The sequence below is a fragment of the Tachyglossus aculeatus genome, chromosome 3, assembly GCF_015852505.1.
Source record: "Tachyglossus aculeatus isolate mTacAcu1 chromosome 3, mTacAcu1.pri, whole genome shotgun sequence".
NCBI lineage: Eukaryota > Metazoa > Chordata > Mammalia > Monotremata > Tachyglossidae > Tachyglossus > Tachyglossus aculeatus.
In genome coordinates, this window is record NC_052068.1 from 26,058,710 (window position 1) to 26,077,779 (window position 19,070).

The 19,070-nt window shown below is 47.9% G+C and overlaps 1 protein-coding gene across 2 annotated transcripts in view; it reads right to left on the reverse strand.

Moving 5' to 3' along the window:
• Window positions 1–836: 836 nt before the first annotated feature.
• USP54 (ubiquitin specific peptidase 54) overlaps window positions 837–19,070 on the reverse strand; it is a 143,414-nt gene continuing 125,180 nt past the window's right edge. The window contains exons 19-23 of one of the 2 annotated variants that reach the window (XM_038743597.1): window positions 15,175–16,550; window positions 11,793–11,911; window positions 10,460–10,600; window positions 4,895–5,054; window positions 837–2,116 (exon numbers count right to left, since the gene is read on the reverse strand). In XM_038743597.1, coding sequence (XP_038599525.1) covers window positions 1,479–2,116; window positions 4,895–5,054; window positions 10,460–10,600; window positions 11,793–11,911; window positions 15,175–16,550 — 2,434 coding nt within the window. In that variant the 3' untranslated portion in view covers window positions 837–1,478. The remainder of the gene's footprint in view (window positions 2,117–4,894; window positions 5,055–10,459; window positions 10,601–11,792; window positions 11,912–15,174; window positions 16,551–19,070) is intronic. The other variant, XM_038743596.1, reaches the window with a different exon arrangement.

Consider the following 19,070-nt stretch of genomic DNA (forward strand, 5'->3'; position numbering starts at 1 on the left):
GTAGTAAATATGCACAAACATATATACATATATACAGGTGATGCGCTTAGTACAATGCTCTGCACATAGTAAGCGCTCAATAAATACGATTGACGATGCGCGGAGGGGAAAGAGGTAATTCATTCATTCATTCAATCGTATTTAGAGTCGAGGTGGGGGATGACGAGTGCTTGGAATGGCTGTGATCCCACTGTTGGGTAGGGACCGTCTCTATCTGTTGCCAACTTGTACTTCCCAAGCGCTTAGTACAGTGCTCTGCACACAGGAAGTGCTCAATAAATACGATTGAATGAATGAACGGCATAATGCAGTTTGGATGGAGAGGAAGGGGCAGATCCTAGATGTTGTGAAGGTGAAACTTCACCTTCAAGCGCTTAGTACAGTGCTCTGCACACAGTAAGCACTCAATAAATACTATTGATTGACTGAAACTGACAGGATCTGGTGACGGACTGGATCGGTGGGTTGAAAAGACGGCTGAGTTGCGGATAATGCCAAGGTTGCGGGGCTTGCTGGGTTTGTGCCCCTAGCTCCCGTAGTCATTCAATCGTATTTATTGAGCGCTTACTGTGTGCAGAGCACTGGACTAAGCGCTTGGGAAGTACAAGCTGGCAACAGATAGAGATGGTCCCTACCCAACAACGGGTCATCACCGGTTTACATTACCTTGGCTAACGCCTGCACAGGGCAGCACCAGCTTGGCGGGAGCTGCTTCTCTCGCCGGCCCCGGCAGAAGGAAGGAAGGCTCAGAGATGGGCACCCACCACGGTTAAGACAAACCTAAGACGGAAGCGCGTTGCAGAGCTAGAGGTGACTACATAGACTTATTTCACGGATTTCATAGATTTATTTGAAAAATACTTACAAAACACATTTGGCCTAAAATAGTTCAACTTACTCTGTGTGTTTCCAACGGTGAGTTGAGCACGGAACAATAACAATGACGTCTGCTGCTGTGAGTAGTGTTAGCTTGCCTGGTCGTGAAGGGTCAGCGTGGTTAACGGGTGTGGGGGGCCCTGGGTACCTCATAAAGAAGCGATTTTTCACAGTTCACAGAACAGGTCTTTTAACGAATTCCAGCCCTCCGGACGGCGGGGGGGCTCCCCACGGGCTCCATCGTGGGGCAGGGGACTTGGGGAAACTGAGGAACTGCCAGTGGGACATTCCGGGGTAGTCCTCAAACTCATCACTGTATGAGTGGAGAATCTGGCCTGGATCTCACTGTCTCTGACGACCTTCTGCTGGGGGAGACGGAACAGATTTTGAAGCATCGTCCCGACAGCCAGGCTGGCTCCCTCCCGGAAACCAGCGGGAGCGCCTCACTGGTACCGGGACGCGGGGCCCGCGTCTCACACCCGGCTGTACGTTTAGACGAAGACGGCCCAGGTATTAAAAGGGGTTCTGGCGGCGGTGTTCGAGGATGCTCCTGCACCCGGTCAGCCGTGAGGGAAGAATCCCGGCCGTGGCCTCCGACCCCGTCACCATCCGCTGTTCTGCAGGGCCGCCGTCCGGGCTAGCATCCTGCGATGGGAATCGGAGGCGGCAGTCAGAGGCCCCTCTGCCGTAGTCCCAGGCAGCGTCCTGCTCCGGCCAGGTTGCGGGATGTAACTGTTCTGCCTCCAGTCATCATCTGGGGGCATATCCACTCTCCGGGGGCCTGGGGTCCGGGCTAGGGGGTGCCCCAAATAGCTCTGAGGGGCCCCGGAATCCCAAGGCGGCTCCTGGCGCATTTGCGTGCGACACGAGTTTAAGCTGGGGGGTGCGGGGGCTTTGGGTTGGGCCGGAAAGTCCTCATACTTGCGTTGCTGGAAGTTGGGACTCTCCCAGGGCCCACTGCGGGGCTGGGGATGGTAACGCCGGTGCCCCTGCCGCCTCTCGGGCAGCGTGGCCGTTTCTCGGGAGGTGGGCTTCACCTGCTGCAGCCAGTGGTCTGGGTTACTCCGGATCCCTCCTCCCACGGACGGGCCGTCAAGGGGCTGCAGCTGTCCGGAGGAGGGGACTCTCCGGGAATGCGGCAGGCTCCTGTAGTTCGGGGCCACGGAGGCGAGCTCTTCGCTTCGGGACGTTTCGTCCCCGTCAGACACGGCCGCGAGTTTCCGGACACCGTCCCGATCTCCTGGGGAGGGAAGTAAGCCACGGTTGAACACGTCCTGCTTCCCCATTCCTCATAACCCCGCGGACGGCAGATGCCCTCGGCAGCACCGGAATCCCCGGTCCCAACTTGGACCGAGCGGAGCCCCGGGAATGCCGACCCACCCCGGTCCAAAGAGTCAACTCCGAGTAAGGGCACAACTGCGCATGCACACGATAGTGATTCCTCGAACCTGGAACAGGAGAAGCAGCTTGGCCTAGTGGGTAGAGCACCGGCCAGGGAGCCTCTCCCCCTCGTCCCCCTCTCCATCCCCCCCCATCTTACCTCCTTCCCTTCCCCACAGCACCTGTATATATGTATATATGTTTGTACATATTTTTTACTCTATTTATTTTATTTGTACATATCTATTCTATTTATTTTATTTTGTTAGTATGTTTGGTTTTGTTCTCTGTCTCCCCCTTTTAGACTGCGAGCCCACTGTTGGGTAGGGACTGTCTCTATATGTTGCCAATTTGTACTTCCCAAGCGCTTAGTACAGTGCTCTGCACATAGTAAGCGCTCAATAAATACGATTGATGATGATGATGATGATGAGAAGGACCTGGGTTCTAAGCCCGGCTCCTCCTCACCTGCTGCCTGCTGTGTGACCTTGAGCAAGTCACTTCACTTCTCTGGGCCTCAGTTACCTCAGACTCTAACGTAATCAATCAATCGCATTTATTGAGCGCTTACTGTGTGCAGAGCACTGTACTAAGCGCTTGGGAAGTACAAATTGGCAACCTATAGAGACAGTCCCTACCCAACAGTGGGCTCACAGTCTAAAAGTCTAATCAGCTTGTATCTCCCCCGGGGGTGCCTGGCATGTAGAAAGCACTTTACAAATACCACACACACACACACAAAAAAGGAATGTTTGCAAGCCCTTGGCACAGCCACAGTTGTTGCGCTTGGTGGGAATGGCCACACCTTTGGCTAGAGGAGGCTCAAATCGGGCCCTGTTATTATGACCTGGCCCTTTTAGGGCTCTGGCTCCTATTCAGCTGCGCTCCAGACCTGTGGGATTGGACAGCACCTGTATATATGTATATATGTTTGTACATATTTATTTTACTTGTACATATCTATTCTATTTTATTTTGTTAGTATGTTTGGTTTGGTTCTCCGTCTCCCCCTTCTAGACTGTGGGCCCACTGTTGGGTAGGGACTGTCTCTATATGTTGCCAACTTGGACTTCCCAAGCACTTAGCACAGTGCTCTGCACACAGTAAGCGCTCAATAAATACGATTGATTGATTGATTGATTGAGGGAGTGGAGTGAGGCAAGGAAAGAGGAGGGACATGATCGGGCCTTTCACTTCAATAAATCATTCCACCCAAACTACCCAGAAACTAACCCCTACACCCTGATGGGGACCCATGTAAAGACCATTTCTGAGTCATGTCTTACAGGCAAGTACACTGTGATCTGCTAGAATAGCAGACAGGGACACGAAATTATTTAGAAACTCAACTGGCAGTGTCACTGACTGATGAGAACATCCTTCTGGCCTCCTAAACACCACGCTTATGATTGATCTTACGGAGCCCAGTTGACCTCACAAGCTCTCCGTTACAATAAATGAAAAATGAATTCAGTGTTCCCAACCGGCAGGCCGTCGATAGATCTGCTTCCTCTCCTGGAGCATTTTGTTCGGTTCTTCTCTCCCTCCCACCCCCATGCCCTCAGTTGCTGCTGCGAGAGTAGAAGTTGGAGGATTCCTAGATACTTACTCCCTTTCTATAGAGTCAGCTAATCAATCAATCAATCAATCAATCAATCGTATTTATTGAGCGCTTACTATGTGCAGAGCACTGTACTAAGCGCTTGGGAAGTACAAATTGGCAACACACAGAGACAGTCCCTACCCAACAGTGGGCTCACAGTCTAAAAGGGGGAGACAGAGAACAGAACCAAACATACCAACAAAATAAAATAAATAGGATAGATATGTACAAGTAAAATAAATAAATAAATAAATAGAGTAATAAATATGTACAACCATATATACATATGTATACACATATATATATACACATATATACAGCTAAGCTTCCTACCACCAGATATACAGGCTGAAGCCCCCAGAAATGTCCAAATAAACTGGGCTGTCCGATGTCCAATTCCAGAAAAATCAACCCACTTTATGGTATTTGTTAAGCGCCTACTATGTGGAAGGCACTGTACTAAGTGCTGGAGTAGATACAAGCTAATCAGATACACTGGACTCAGCCTCAATTCCCACATTACAGGTGAGGTAACCAAGGCACCGAGAAGCAGCGTGGCTCAGGGGAAAGAGCCCGGGCTTTGGAGTCAGAGGTCATGGGTTCGAATCCCGGCTCCACCACATGTCTGCTGTGTGACCGTGGGAAAGTCACTTCACATCTCTGGGCCCCAGTTCCCTCATCTGTAAAATGGGGATGAAGACTGTGAGCCCCACGTGGGATCACCTTGCATCCCCCCCAGCGCTTAGAACAGTGCTTAGCACATAGTAAGCGCTTAACAAATGCCGCCATTATTATTAGAGGTGATGCGACTTTCCCAAAATCCCACGGCAGACGATCGGTGGAGCCGGAATCAGAACCCAGGCACTCTGCGCCTCCCGGATTCGGGATCTATCCGCTAGGCAATGCTGCTTCCCTGGATTTCTCGGTTTCCTTGGACTTCTTCACGCAGCGCTCCGGACAACGTTCCAAGATCCAAAAAGGATCTGGCAGCAGGAGCCTCTCCAGCCCACGTGAGGTTGGAGCATCCTGATTTACCTGTGCGCTTAGGGATCTCCCCAACAACATCCCGGGACAGGTGCTGCAGCTGGGTGGGGTCAAAGGAAAACACAGGAGGATCGCGGGAGACAGAGAGGGAAGAGGAGCTGGAAGAACGGTGCCTTGTTTCCGCCGGCTTTCTCCTCACATTTGACGCTTCCTTATAATTTAACGAGACAAAAGAAAGCCACAAAATTGCCGGTTAACGTACAGCTGGTTACAGTCGGGCAAATACAGCAAGGACTACAGGATTCAGGGAAGGAGGAATTGGAAGGAGTATACGTTACTGCTCCAGGAAAAGAGATGCGGAAAGTTTCAGACGTACGTTTTCCCTGACACGCAAGGGTATTTGGAATCCCAAGCACACTTGGAAGTGGAATATATTCAAAGGCCTTTTCTCAATACAAACATCATCATCATCAATCGTATTTATTGAGCGCTTACTATGTGCAGAGCACTGTACTAAGCGCTTGGGAAGTACAAATTGGCAACATATGGGGACGGTCCCTACCCAGCAGTGGGCTCACAGTCTAGAAGGGGGAGACAGAGAACAAAACCAAACATACTAACAAAATAAAATAAATAGAATAGATATGTACTAGGAGCTTATACAAGGAGCTTAGGAGGAAGCATTCTCAACATTTTAGAACAGTATTAGGCTAGATTATCATCCTTCATTTTGGCCAGAACACTTAGATAAGCTTTTCCCAAGCATCACTGCCCCTAAATCGTCCTAAAGAGACATTTACAAGAATATTAGAACTTTAATTGGATTGTACTCCCAGAGAAGTATGACTGGTCTCAGAAGCATCCTCATAATATTTATTTTGTCAATCAATCATATTTATTGAGCGCTTACTATGTGCAGAGCACATAGTATTTTATATTAATAACATTAAACTTTTCTACTGTGAGCCCACTGTTGGGTAGGGACTGTCTCTATACGTTGCCAATTTGTACTTCCCAAGCGCTTAGTCCAGTGCTCTGCACACAGTAAGCGCTCAATAAATACGATTGATGATGATGATAACATTGCTCATTCCAGTGAGTCTTGAATGTACTAGATGCCTTCAGCTTGGCTGTTATTTGGAACCATCTGCTAGCTCAATTGCAAAGTGCCTCTGCAGCTAGCAAATAAAATATTCCATGATTAAGTTATTTTCCAAGTTGGAAAAAAAAATATTTGATGAACCAGAAGGGACTGTCTTAACTGCTCCACAGCTAGTCTTAACAAGATACTCCAAAACTTTAAACTTCTAGATTGGGAGCCCACTGTTGGGTAGGGACTGTCTCTATATGTTACCAGCTTGTACTTCCCAAGCGCTTAGTACAGCGCTCTGCACACAGTAAGCGCTCAATAAATACGACTGATAGAGAAGCAGCGTGGCTCAGTGGAAAGAGCCTGGGCTTTGGAGTCAGAGGTCAGGGGTTCAAATCCCGGCTCCGCCAATTGTCGGCTGGGTGACTTTGGGCAAGTCACTTCACTTCTCTGGGCCTCAGTTCCCTCATCTGTAAAATGGGGATTAAAACTGTGAGCCCCCCGTGGGACAACCTGATCACCTTGTAACCTCCCCAGTGCTTAGAACAGTGCTTTGCACATAGTAAGCGCTTAATAAATGCCATCATAATTATTACTGATTGATTGATTTAAAACCCCATAGAGAATCAATCCTCCATCCCCAGGTATATTAAAAAAAAAACCCAACTATGGTATTGGTTAAGCGCTTACTATGTGCCAGGCACTGTACAAAGCGCTGAAACTGCCAAAACATCCTGTGAGGTCGGGTTCAGGCATTATTATCCCCATTTTACGGATGGGGAAACTGAGGCATGGGGCAGAAAAGAGACTTGCCCAAGGCCATACAGTAGCCAGGTGGCAGAGCCAGGGCTAGAACTCGGGACCTCTGACTTTCTATGCCAGACTTGATGGAAAGAGCCCGAGCCTTGGAGTCAGAGGTCACGGGTTCGAATCCTGACTCCGCCACATGTCTGCTGTGTGACCTTGGGCAAGTCACTTCACTTCTCTGAGCCTCATTTACCTCATCTGCAAAATGGGGATGAAGACTGTGAGCCCCACGGGGGACAACTTGATCAGCCTGTGTCCCCCCCAGCGCTTAGAACAGTGCTCTGCACATAGTAAGTGCTTAACAAATGCCAACATTATTATTATTATTTTCTGCACTATGTTTTATTTTTTGCCTTACTCTGGCACGAATGCGAAGGAGCGCAGACCTGCCCCTAGCCCCCCCACCTCTTCCATTATGTCTCAGCACTCCACTTCCGTCATCAAGTGGGGTTCTCAATTCTTCAGCCGTGAAAAGCCGGTGGGAAGTGAGAATTTTAAACCAAAACCCCACCATTTTTCCCTAAAACAAATACTGGCCGTCAGTTGGAGTCTTTCTGTGGGAGATTTGAGGTCAGACAACATGGCCTTGTCGACAACACACCGTCCCTCCTCAACACGGTCAGAGTCGGTCCTCTGTTGGCCAAATTCCCGAAGAAGACTTCCCGGGAAGCAGTGTGGCTCAGTCGTCGTCAATCGTATTTATTGAGCGCTTACTGTCTTCAGAGCACTGTACTAAGCGCTTGGGAAGGACAAGTTGGCAACAGTGGAAAGAGCCCAGGCTTGGGAGCCAGAGGTCATGGGTTCTAATCCTGGCTCCGCCACTTGTCAGCTGTGTGACTCTGGGCAAGTCACTTCACTGCTCTGTTGCCAATTTGTACTTCCCAAGTGCTTAGTACAGTGCTCTGCACATAGTAAGCGCTCAATAAATATGATTGATTGATTCTCTGGGCCTCAGTTCCCCCATCTGGAAAATGGGAATGAAGACTGCGAGCCCCCCGTGGGACAACCTGATCACCTTGTAATAATAATAATAATGGCATTTATTAAGCGCTTACTATGTGTAAAGCACTGTTCTAAGCGCTGGGGGGGATACAAGGTGATCAGGATGCCCCACAGGGGGCTCACAGTCAATCCCCATTTTCCAGATGAGGGTACTGAGGCCCAGAGAAGTTAAGTGACTTGCCCAAGGTCACACAGCTGGCAATTGGTGGAGCCAGGATTTGAACCCATGACCACTGACTCCAGAGCCCGTGCTCTTTCCATTGAGTCACGCTGCTTTTCTTGTAATCTCCCCAGCACTTGGAACAGTGCTTCGCACATAGTAAGTGCTCAATAAATGCCATTATTATTATTATTATTATTATTATTATCACTGTTTGTCTGGAGGAATAGTTATCACCCTGACTATCCTGGCATCTCAGGGTTCCTTCGCTCAAGTTTCCTGAATTGAGGTTTTCTGACCAAAGACGTTTACAATACCACACAGGTAGCAGAAGTAAGAAGATTAGTAATAGCAGTAGTATAGTACTAATAGTACTGTGGTAATAATAATAACGATAATAATGATGGCATTTGTTAAGCGCTTACTATGTGCAAAGCACTGTTCTAAGTGCTGGGGGGGATACAATGTGATCAAGTTGTCCCACGTGGGGTTCACAGTCTTAATCCCCATTTCTACAGATGAGGGAACTGAGGCTCAGAGAAGTGAAGTGACTTGCCCAAGGTCACACAGCAGACTTGGGGTGGAGCCGGGATTTGAACCCAAGACCTCTGACTCCAAAGCCCGGGCTCTTTCCACTGAGCCACGCTGGTACTACCTGACGGACAGTTACTTCTCCCCACCTTCGAAGCCTTATTGAAGGCACACCTCCTCCAAGAGGCCTTCCCTAAGCCCTCTTTTCCTTTTCCTCAGCTCCCTTCTGTGTCATCCTGACTTGCTCCCTTTTTTATCATCATTATCATCATCATCAATCGTATTTACTGAGCGCTTACTGTGTGCAGAGCACTGTACTAAGCGCTTGGGAACTACAAATTGGCAACATATAGAGACAGTCCCTACCCAACAGTGGGCTCACAGTCTAGAAGGGGGAGACAGAGAATAAAACCAAACATACTGACAAAATAAAATAGAGTAGATATGTATAAGATAAATAAATAGAGTAATAAATCTGTACAAACATATATACATATATACAGGTGCTGTGGGGAATGGAAGGAGGTAAGATGGGGGGATGGAGAGGGGGACAAGGGGGAGAGGAAGGAAGGGGCTCAGTCTGGGAAGGCCTCCTGGAGGAGGTGAGCTCGGGGGGGTCGCGTAACTAGTAGTAATTTAATTACTTCTATGAATGTCTGTCCACCCCCTAACCCACCCCCCCGGGCAGGCCTGTATGTTTCTTGTGGGCACGGAATGTGTCTGTTATATATTGTACTCTCCCAAGGGCTTAGTACAATGCTCTGCACACAGTAGGCGCTCAATAAATACGGTTGACTGACCGACTAATAGTATATATTGAATATTGAGTACCCACTTGCACAGAGCACTGTACAGCAGAGAAGCAGCGTGGCTCAGTGGAAAGAGCCCGGGCTTTGGAGTCAGAGGTCATGGGTTCGATTCCTGGCTCAGCCAATTGTCCGCTGTGTGACTGTGGGCAAGTCACTTCACTTCTCTGGGCCTCAGTTCCCTCATCTGGAAAATGGGGATTAAGACTGTGAGCCCCCCGTGGGACAACCTGATCACCTCGTAACCTCCCCAGTGCTTAGACCAGTGCTTTGCACATAGTAAGAGCTTAATAAATGCCATCATTATTATTATTTTTACCAGGCACTCAGGAAGTTCAAAATGAAGAAATGACATGTACCTTGCCCACAAGGAGCTTCGTCTCTGGCCCTCTCCTTGGGGAAATCATAGCACGAGCATTACACAAGCCAAGGAGAAATACACTCCAAGGGCAAAACTTAATTTACCTTGGGAAGATTGTGTGTGTGTGTGTGTGTGTGTGTGTGTGTGCGCGCACACGCGCGCGCGCGCGCACGCACGCGCGCGTTCACATACAGGACATAAGCACACCCACATATATGTTGAATATTCCTCTCTAAGAGCAGGGGAAGCAGCAAGAAGCAGCGTGGCTCAGTGGAAAGAGCCCGGGCTTTGGAGTCAGAGGTCATGGGTTCAAATCCCAACCCTGCCAATTGTCAGCTGTGTGACTTTGGGCAAATCACTTCACTTCTCTGGGCCTCAGTTGCCTCATCTAATAATAATAATAATAATAATAATTATGGCATTTATTAAGCGCTTACTATGTGCAAAGCACTGTTCTAAGCGCTGGGGAGGTTACAAGGTCATCAGGCTCGCAGTCTTAATCCCCATTTTCCAGATGAGGTACCTGAGGCCCAGAGAAGTGAAGTGACTGGCCCCAAGTCACCCAGCTGACAATTGGCAGAGCGGGGATTTGACCCCATGACTTCTGACTCCAAAGCCCGGGCTCTTTCCACCGAGCCACGCTGCACGCTGCTTCTCATCTGTAAAATGGGGATTGACTGAGATGCTCCCTGTGGGACAACCTGATCACCTTGTACCCACCTTGTACAGTTAGAACATGCTTTGCACATAGTAAGCGCTTAATAAATGCGATTATTATTATTATTATTAGGGGAGAGGAGAGTAGGGGAGAGATTCCATTCAACCTGCCCGTCAAAGTGCAGCGGCTCATCCTACTTACAAAGCTCTGAGACACAACGAGGGCCTCTTCTCTACTGGAGCTGACAGTTCCACTGAGACTGCGGGCAATCCGACGGAAGTTCTCCGCACTGTACAGCTCTTCTTCTTCACGCTCCCTGCTGGGGTCCCTGCTCTGGTCAGCCTTCGGATAAACGAGAGACAGACGGCATCAGACTGGAGGGCTGCTCCACAAGCACAGTTTCGTCCTTCCGACCACGCTCCCTGAGGCCTGGGGATGGAAGGGTAGAGGATACCAGGAAAAGGGAAGCGGCGTGGCCAAGTGGACAAAGCACGGGCCCCGGATGGAGCCGGAGGGCCTGAGTTCTAATCTTGGCTCCGCTACTTAACTGCTGTGTGACCCTGGGTAAGTACTTTAACTTCTATGTGCCTTGGTTTTCTCCACTTCCAAGGGGAGATTCAATACCTGTTCTTCCTCCTACTAGACTGTGAGCCCCAGGTGGGACACGGACTGTATCCAGCCTGATTAACTTGCATCTACCCCATCATCATCATCATCAATCGTATTTACTGAGCGCTTACTATGTGCAGAGCACTGTCCTAAGCGCTTGGGAAGTACAAATTGGCAACATATAGAGACAGTCCCTACCCAAAAGTGGGCTCACAGTCTAAAAGGGGGGAGCTTAACCCGGCGCTTAGAACATTGCTTGACACATAGTAAGCGCTAAATAAATATCATTATTTTTTTAAAAAAAGACGGGGGGTGGGATCTGCACCTACAGGGTTTCTCCCCACTGAAATCCTCACTTAAAGGTATCCAAGCAGTTGGGGTTTTTTTGTTTATTTCTTTTCGGTTTTTTTAAATGGTATTTTTTAAGCGCTCACAGCGTGCCAGACGCTGTACTAAGCACTGCGGTCGATACATGCTCATCATCATCATCATCATCAATCGTATTTATTGAGCACTTACTATGTGCAGAGCACTGTACTAAGCGCTTGGGAAGTACAAATTGGCAACATATAGAGACAGTCCCTACCCAACAGTGGGCTCTCAGTCTAAAAGGGGGCACATCAGGTTGGACACAGTCCACATGGGGCTCACAGTCTTACTCCCGTTCACAGATGAGGTAACCGAGGCACAGAGAAGTTAAGCGACTTGCCCAAGGTCACAAAGCAGGCAGGGGCAGAGCTGGAAACAGAACCCAGGTCCTTCTGACTCTTCTGGTTTCCTTGGCACTTCATGAGAGCCCTCACTTGGATTCCAACTTTTTCTAGGTCCAAAGGGATTCACTAAATACGTCTCTTGCCTGTCCCTTTTAGCTAGAAGAATCACTTCTCCCAAGTGCCCAACCTCCCCTCTTTTCTCCAGCTGCTACCTTGGAATAAGAAGACACAGATGTTCCACAGAGAATGTGCTCCAGCTCCGACGTTGGTGTTTTGGAGAGATTGAGGCCGGGGGCTGAGTGCAGCTTCCGCCCAGCTGGGTGCATGAAACCTGGGGGGAAAAAATACCCAAAAACCGACAGACTAAATCCCACATTTCCTCTCAGTGGAAAGTACACATTTGTGAGCTTTCTTCACTTTGATTAATGATGTCATTATGTTTATGACAAATGGGCGCTTATGTTGCCAATTTGTACTTCCCAAGTGCTTAGTACAGTGCTCTGCACACAGTAAGCGCTCAATAAATACGATTGATGATGATGATGATGTCAGGAGAAAAGTCTCCTTCTGCTTTAGAACCAAAGCAAGATGCTTCCCAGTGCCTATTAGGAATTGTTTATTATCGCAGGAACCAGTTGGCCCAGCCAGAAAACTGAGGACAATGAAGTTCCCAGGACACGAGACTCTCAAAAGAACACAATGTCGTATAAGAGGAGAATTTACTTCCTCTAAACCTTGTGCTTTGCCAACTCATTTTTCATTTCATTTGATTTCTGGAAACATGCCGAACATTGTTAAGAATCTTTGGACCCCAAATACAAATATGCAACACTCACACAAGTCTGCTTTCTGGAGTATAATAGCAAAAGGAGCAAAACCCACTCACATGAGGTCAACCAAACCTCCAAATCTGGGTCACCTGGATTCTGAAGTTACTAAGAAGTTGGAACTCTGACAAATACTACAGAAGTCCTCGAACCAAATGGCAACCAGCCCTCCCACCCACGGCCAGGAGACCGAGGCCTGGGGCGTATCGTTTGTGGGAGATTCAAAGGAAGGAGATTCAGGTTCCAGCTCCTGAAAAATAAGAGTTGAGGAAGAAGGGAACCACAAGCGAGGAGCCTGCTCCGATTCGACCTAAGAGAAGTCAATTTTGAGGTCAACCCCAGACTTCTGTTGTATCATACTCTCCCAAGCAATTAGTACAGAGCTCTGCATATAGTAAGCACTCAATACCATTGACTGATAAGCCCCCAGTTCAAATCTATCCATATCTAATCTTTTTAACCATCTGTGCAATCAGAAGGTCTCGGATGGAACTCTTGAATAGCAGGTATATTCATTTTTGTAATTCCCTTCTCACATTGCAAGTCCTTAAGGCCCTACTGAGAGCTCACCTCCTCCAGGAGGCCTTCCCAGACTGAGCCCCTTCCTTCCTCTCCCCCTCGTCCCCCTCTCCATCCCCCCATCTTACCTCCTTCCCTTCGCCACAGCACCTGTATATATGTATTTATGTTTGTACATATTTATTACTCTATTTATTTATTTTACCTGCTCATATCTATTCTATTTATTTTATTTTGTTGTATGTTTGGTTTTGTTCTCTGTCTCCCCCTTTGAGACTGTGAGCCCACTGTTGGGTAGGGACTGTCTCTATATGTTGCCACCTTGTACTTCCCAAGCGCTTAGTACAGTGCTCTGCACACAGTAAGGGCTCAATAAATACGATTGATTGACTGATTGATTGATTAAGGGTAGACCAAACACATTTTTAAAAGGAAAGACCTAAGTGGAAAAATCAAACTCTGCAGTTTCATTGACTTGGGAAATGTAAAACTCTTTTGGAAAATAAAAATCCCACCTTCATCCCCCAACAAAAAAACACCTACTGGCTTTGAACCTGACAGTTTCTGAAGGCACTGGCCACACAAGGGCAGTCCACTACTGGCTACTGTACCCATGTCCCCGATCTAGAAAGGGTATACTCAATTCTCCTATTGTCTGGGATTACACCCCTGTCAAAACTTGTATTAAGGAAAACTCACTCTATAGTACATGCCTTGGCCTGTGCCAGGTGGGCAAAACTTCTAGACTGTGAGCCCGTTGTTGGGTAGGGACCGTCTCTATATGTTGCCACCTTGTTCTTCCCAAGCGCTTAGTACAGTGCTCTGCACACAGTAAGCGCTCAATAAATACGACTGAATGAATGAATGAATGAAAACTGTTCTCTCCAACATCACAATTGGGTTTTCTCTCCAAGTATTTTGGAAGAAAGTTCCCCCAATTCCTGAACAGCATTCTATCCAAAACATGTAGTAAAAACATGTTTTGTTTTTAAATTGGGTGAATTACAGAGTTTGAAACTTCTGCCAAAGTATACCCTCTTGAAGTGCCTGAGATTCCAATCAATCGATTAGGGGTGTTTATTGGGCACCTACTGCCTGTAAAGCACTGTACTACGCGCTTGGGAAAGTATAACAGAGTTGTAGACACTATCGCTCCCTACAAGAAGTTGACAGTCCACAGCGATTCCGTTCTCTATGTACCACACTTTAGAGATCAGAAATGAACTTTGTGTAAAATAGGAATCAACTGCATGACAGAATCCCAAGCCCTCAGCTTGCAGCAGACTCCCCCGTCTCTATAAGAAACTGGAAGCTCTGAGCCTTTCCGTAGGTACACTCCTCTTAGGATTCTCCTATCTCACCCAAGCAGGAGGGGGAAACTGAGACTTGTCTAGAGGATGTCTCCACCTCGGAAATTTCACCATTTCCTACTTCATATCACAATTACAAGCAACAGCAGAGCAGTGCCAAGCTTGCTCCTTTTAGACTGTGAGCCCACTGTTGGGTAGGGACTGTCTCTATATGTTGCCAACTTGTACTTCCCAAGCGCTTAGTACAGAGCTCTGCACACAGTAAGCACTCAGTAAATACGAATGATGATACTGGACCTTTTCCATTCTCATTTTCCTTGATAAGCCCAAGTTTCAGAAGCTGTCCCTAACCACCCAGTAATGCTTTGGTTCCCCTACCAATGGCTGAAGCAGGGTGGCCTAGTGGAAAGAACGTGGGCTTGGGGGTCAGAGAAGGTGGGTTCTAATCCCGGTTCCATCAATTGCCTGCTGTGTGACCTCAGTTTCCTCATCTGCAAAATGGGGATTCAATAACTGTTCTCCTTCTTCCTTAGACTGTGAGCCCCTTAAGGGACCGGATGGTTTTGTATCGACTCCAGCACTTAGCACTGTGCTCAGCACATAGTAAGCGCTTAACAAATCCCACTGTTCTTAAAGAAGCAGCATGCTCTAGTGGCAAGAGCCCGGGTTTGGGAGTCAGAGGACGTGGGTTCTAATCCCGGCTCTGCCACTTGTCTGCTGTGTGACCTTGCGTAAGTCACTTCACTTCTCCTCGGCCTCCGTTGCCTCATCTGTAAAATGGGGATCAAGACTGTGAGCCCCACGTGGGGCAACCTGATTACCTTGTATCTACCCCAGTGCTTAGAAGAGTGCTTGGCATGTACTAAGTGCTTAGCAAATACCATTATTATTATTATTGTTATTATTATTTTTATTATTATTATTATTATTGTTGTCACCTGGCTGGTTGAGCAGCAGCTGCTGGGGCCCGTCCAGCTTTCCCCATCCAGGCCGGCTGGCCTGAGATTTCTGCAGACTGGCCTGATAAAGAGACTCAAGCTCAGATGCCTCCTGCTCGGTATCCTGATTCCACTGTGGGTGGAGGAGGATATGGCTCCGCTCTGAGAAGGCCGGGATTGCGTGAGGATCACAAGGGGACGGATTCCTGGCTAACACGGGGAGCCACTCGACGTTCCTGCAGTCTGGATGAGATGCATAAAGTCTTGCGGTCTTGTCTCCCACAGGCAGGGAAGCGGCCAAGTTGACGCTGCTGCCGGGCTCCATCTGCTTCCCATCGCCTTCGATATGTCTTCCTTGATACTGGAATCGATCTGGAATAACGCGCCCTCCACTTCTGGCAATCTCATCGCCGGGGTTGTCGGTGTTCCTGGGGAGGTTGTGATGGCCGGTCAGACCCCGTCCAGAAACCAGTCCGTCTCGACTGTTCAAAGAGGAAGGCAGCTTTTCCGAGGACCCAATTCCATTCCCTGCACTCAGAAGTGGCTTGTAGCCGGAAGGGGAGGTCTCCTTGGTCATTCTTGGTGGCAGCTTCTTCTCCCGTGGGCCTGAATCCGTGCAGCTCCTCTCAGAAGTACCCTCCCTCTGCAGTCTCTGGAACTGCTCCGTCAAGGAGCGGACGAGTCCTTTGGAGACCGGGGCCGCCGGCCTGCCGGGTTCCTCCCCACCCTGGGCCTCTCGCGGGGGTAGCAAAGTCTCGTGGCCGGGGGCTCGGAGGTACCTGTTCGTTTTCCGCACAGGATTAGGAGGGCGGGGAGGTAACGGGGAGGAAGCAGCAGGGCTGACGGGGTGATAGGTCCCTGGAGCGGGGACACCGGGCCACACTGGAGAGTTGGTCGGTATGAACTCGGGACTGCGGGATTCTCCCGTGCCCGGGGAGGCCGGTTGGGCTGACTGCAGCTGGGGCAGATTCGGTGGCCGCAGAGCCGCAGGCCCGGGCTTCGTCTGCTGGGAAGCGGCCCTCCCATTCTGGACTTGCGGCTGACGGCTACCGCCCTTCCCACCTTGGCCAGGGGCCCCGGTTAGCTGTAAGCCGGGAGCATTCCTCTCGGATCCCTCCGGATAGCCCTGCCTGTGGAGGGCCTTGGGAGCAGGGCCACCGAAATCAACGGAGGAAATTCGAATGCTACGAACGGTTTCGGGGGGGAGACTGTGTTGGGAGGCAGAAGGGGAGGCTGAATCTGAGTACAAAAAAGAGCATGAATCGTGGCAGGAAGGTGGTGGGTGGCACAAAGAACTGGCCCCAGATTCTGCTTCTGTGCCGGGCTCCAGAGGCACCTCCTGGCTCAGCAGTACTTGGAGCGGGACAGGCTGTTCACTGAAACACACGCGAAGAAGAAACAGTCATCAGCAGTCTCTGACTGACAGGGAAATCTGATCACAAAGAGAAGGGCAAATTCCTCCCTCATTATTAAGACAGCCACGACACTTCCAAAGTTTACCCAGGAATAAAGAAGCACAGAAAGAGGAAACAGTTTAAGGAGCCTCAAGGAGAAGCAAAGACACAGGACAAACTCAGGCATTTTTCCCTGCTCAAATTGTTTTCCCTTGTCACATTTTCATCAGATGAAGATAGCACTTGCAGAAGCACATACACATACTCGCTTCGACAATAGCTCCAAGGACCCTCCACAATAATGCTACAGATAAGTTTTACTATCAGCCTGCAAATTAAAAAAAAAAAGATCGCTGAGCTCACGTGCACAAGACATGAAGGGAAAGCGAGGCCTAGAAATGACTCGCATCAAACAGAACCTAGGCTAATATTCAGGAAGAGGTTCGCACTTGAAGTGACTGACCACAGTGGCTCATGGCGACGAACAGTAGAGAAGGAAGTCAGTTGTTGTAATTCAATGTAAGTACACTATGAAGACTGGTATGAAAGTAATGCCTCTGTTTTAAACCTCATAACCCAAGGGTCATAGAAAAGCAATGTAATCTCGCATTGTGTGTGAGGCCCAGCCTTTCTTAGCAGTGTAACACTATTATTAAGGGGAAACTTCTTATGACATGTTAAAAATCAGTTCCTTGCTAGATGTGCTTGTTGCGAAGCAAAGAACAACTATTAAAGTGACTTCTGGGGAAGAGTTTCTCCAGCGAATATGAAGACATACTGTTGTTGACATTGGCAACTTTAGTTGTTGGCAGTGAGTTTCAAGAGTGAGTATACTGATATAGATGAGAAGCCTAGATTATAGTCTGCTTGTGACAGTAATGATCGTGGAAAACAAAGGTGGGATTGTTGCACTTTTAAACAGCACTACAAATTGTTGCACTTATTAAACAGTACTACAACCTCATAATACACGAGCTGTAAGGCACTGAGTGCTGGAGAACCAGAGGCAGCTATCCATCTAGGACTCACACACTCCCAGGATTTGCGTTTTTAGGCTCCAAAGAAGGCTGATGGTTGAGCCCAAAGAAAATCAAACGTCCATCTGTTTGCAACTCTTCATATGCCACACGGCTGACAGTGAGAAATCTGGATTCACCATTATTAAATATCGCCAGTTGAGGATGCAGCCCTCTGCCAATAAAATTGTGGCCTGCTGAGTTGTGTCCTGTTGGTGAAATTTCTGCCAATAGGTGCTACCGTAAGCGTAAAACGTACATCAAGGCATTATTAAGGAAACTGAAAAGCCATGAATATGAAGACACTTGTCCTGTTTTATAATGTCCAGCCTCAGACCAGTCAGTCAGCACACATCAGATGTGTTGCAGGCTTGATGTGGAATGCCTTTCCCCACTTTGGGTAGTGTCTAGATTTTGCTCCCTTGGATAACCATCTCCTTGGACAGCTAAAGAATGGACTGTGATGACAATATTTTGAGGAATGCATTGCTGTGAAGGAGGCTGGGGACTGATTGCAATTTTGTCCCATGGAGTTTTACAATGCTGAAATTCAGGGCTTGCTTCCAGATTGTAAGCGCTTAATAAATACCATCATCATCACTGTCAGAGGTGCGCTAGAAAAGATGGAAAAACTATGTGGAAAAACTTCACAGTTGCTACGAACGAATACATATTTTATGTATTTTCACTGGAATGATGTTTGAGTGAGAAATAAAATAGAAGGCATAACTTTCATATTCCTGTTACATTTAAAGTGAGATTTTCTTATTAAATATGGGGTTGGTAGTCTTATTTACGGTCCTTTGATGGATCTCTCCTATTAGCTACCAATATTTTTTAATGGCTTATTTGTATATGCAAATTGTATATACAAATAAGCCATTTGTATTTAATCGCTTACTGTTTTGTACCTTTGACCTAATACTAATCAACTCCATTTTATGAACACTCAAGACGTCACTCACTCTAATACTCAAGAGTTTAAGAATATGTTATAAACAATTTAACTATCATCATATAGAAGCAGCATGGTTCAGTGGAAAGAGCCCGGGCTTTGGAGTCAGAGGTCATGGGTTCAAATCCCGGCTCCACCACTTGTCAGCTGTGTGACTTTGGGCAAGTCACTTAACTTCTCTGGGCCTCAGTTCCCTCATCTGTAAAATGGGGATGAAGACTGTGAGCCCCGTGTGGGACAACTTGTATCCCCCCAGCACTTAGAACAGTGCTTTGCACATAGTGCTTAATAAATGCGATCGTTATTATTATTATTATTATATACTCATTTTTTAAGTGACTGCAAGTTACCCTATATTCTGCTTAGTAATTTTGATTTTAAAAACAAGACTATCAAGTAGACGGTACGATTACTATTCTGGATAAAGGGGCTAAAGAAAAGAGTTCAGGGCTAAATAAAAGATAAAATATCTGTAATACCTTTGTGCTTTATTATGGCTATGACCGTCGCCACTCTACGACTAAGCAAGAA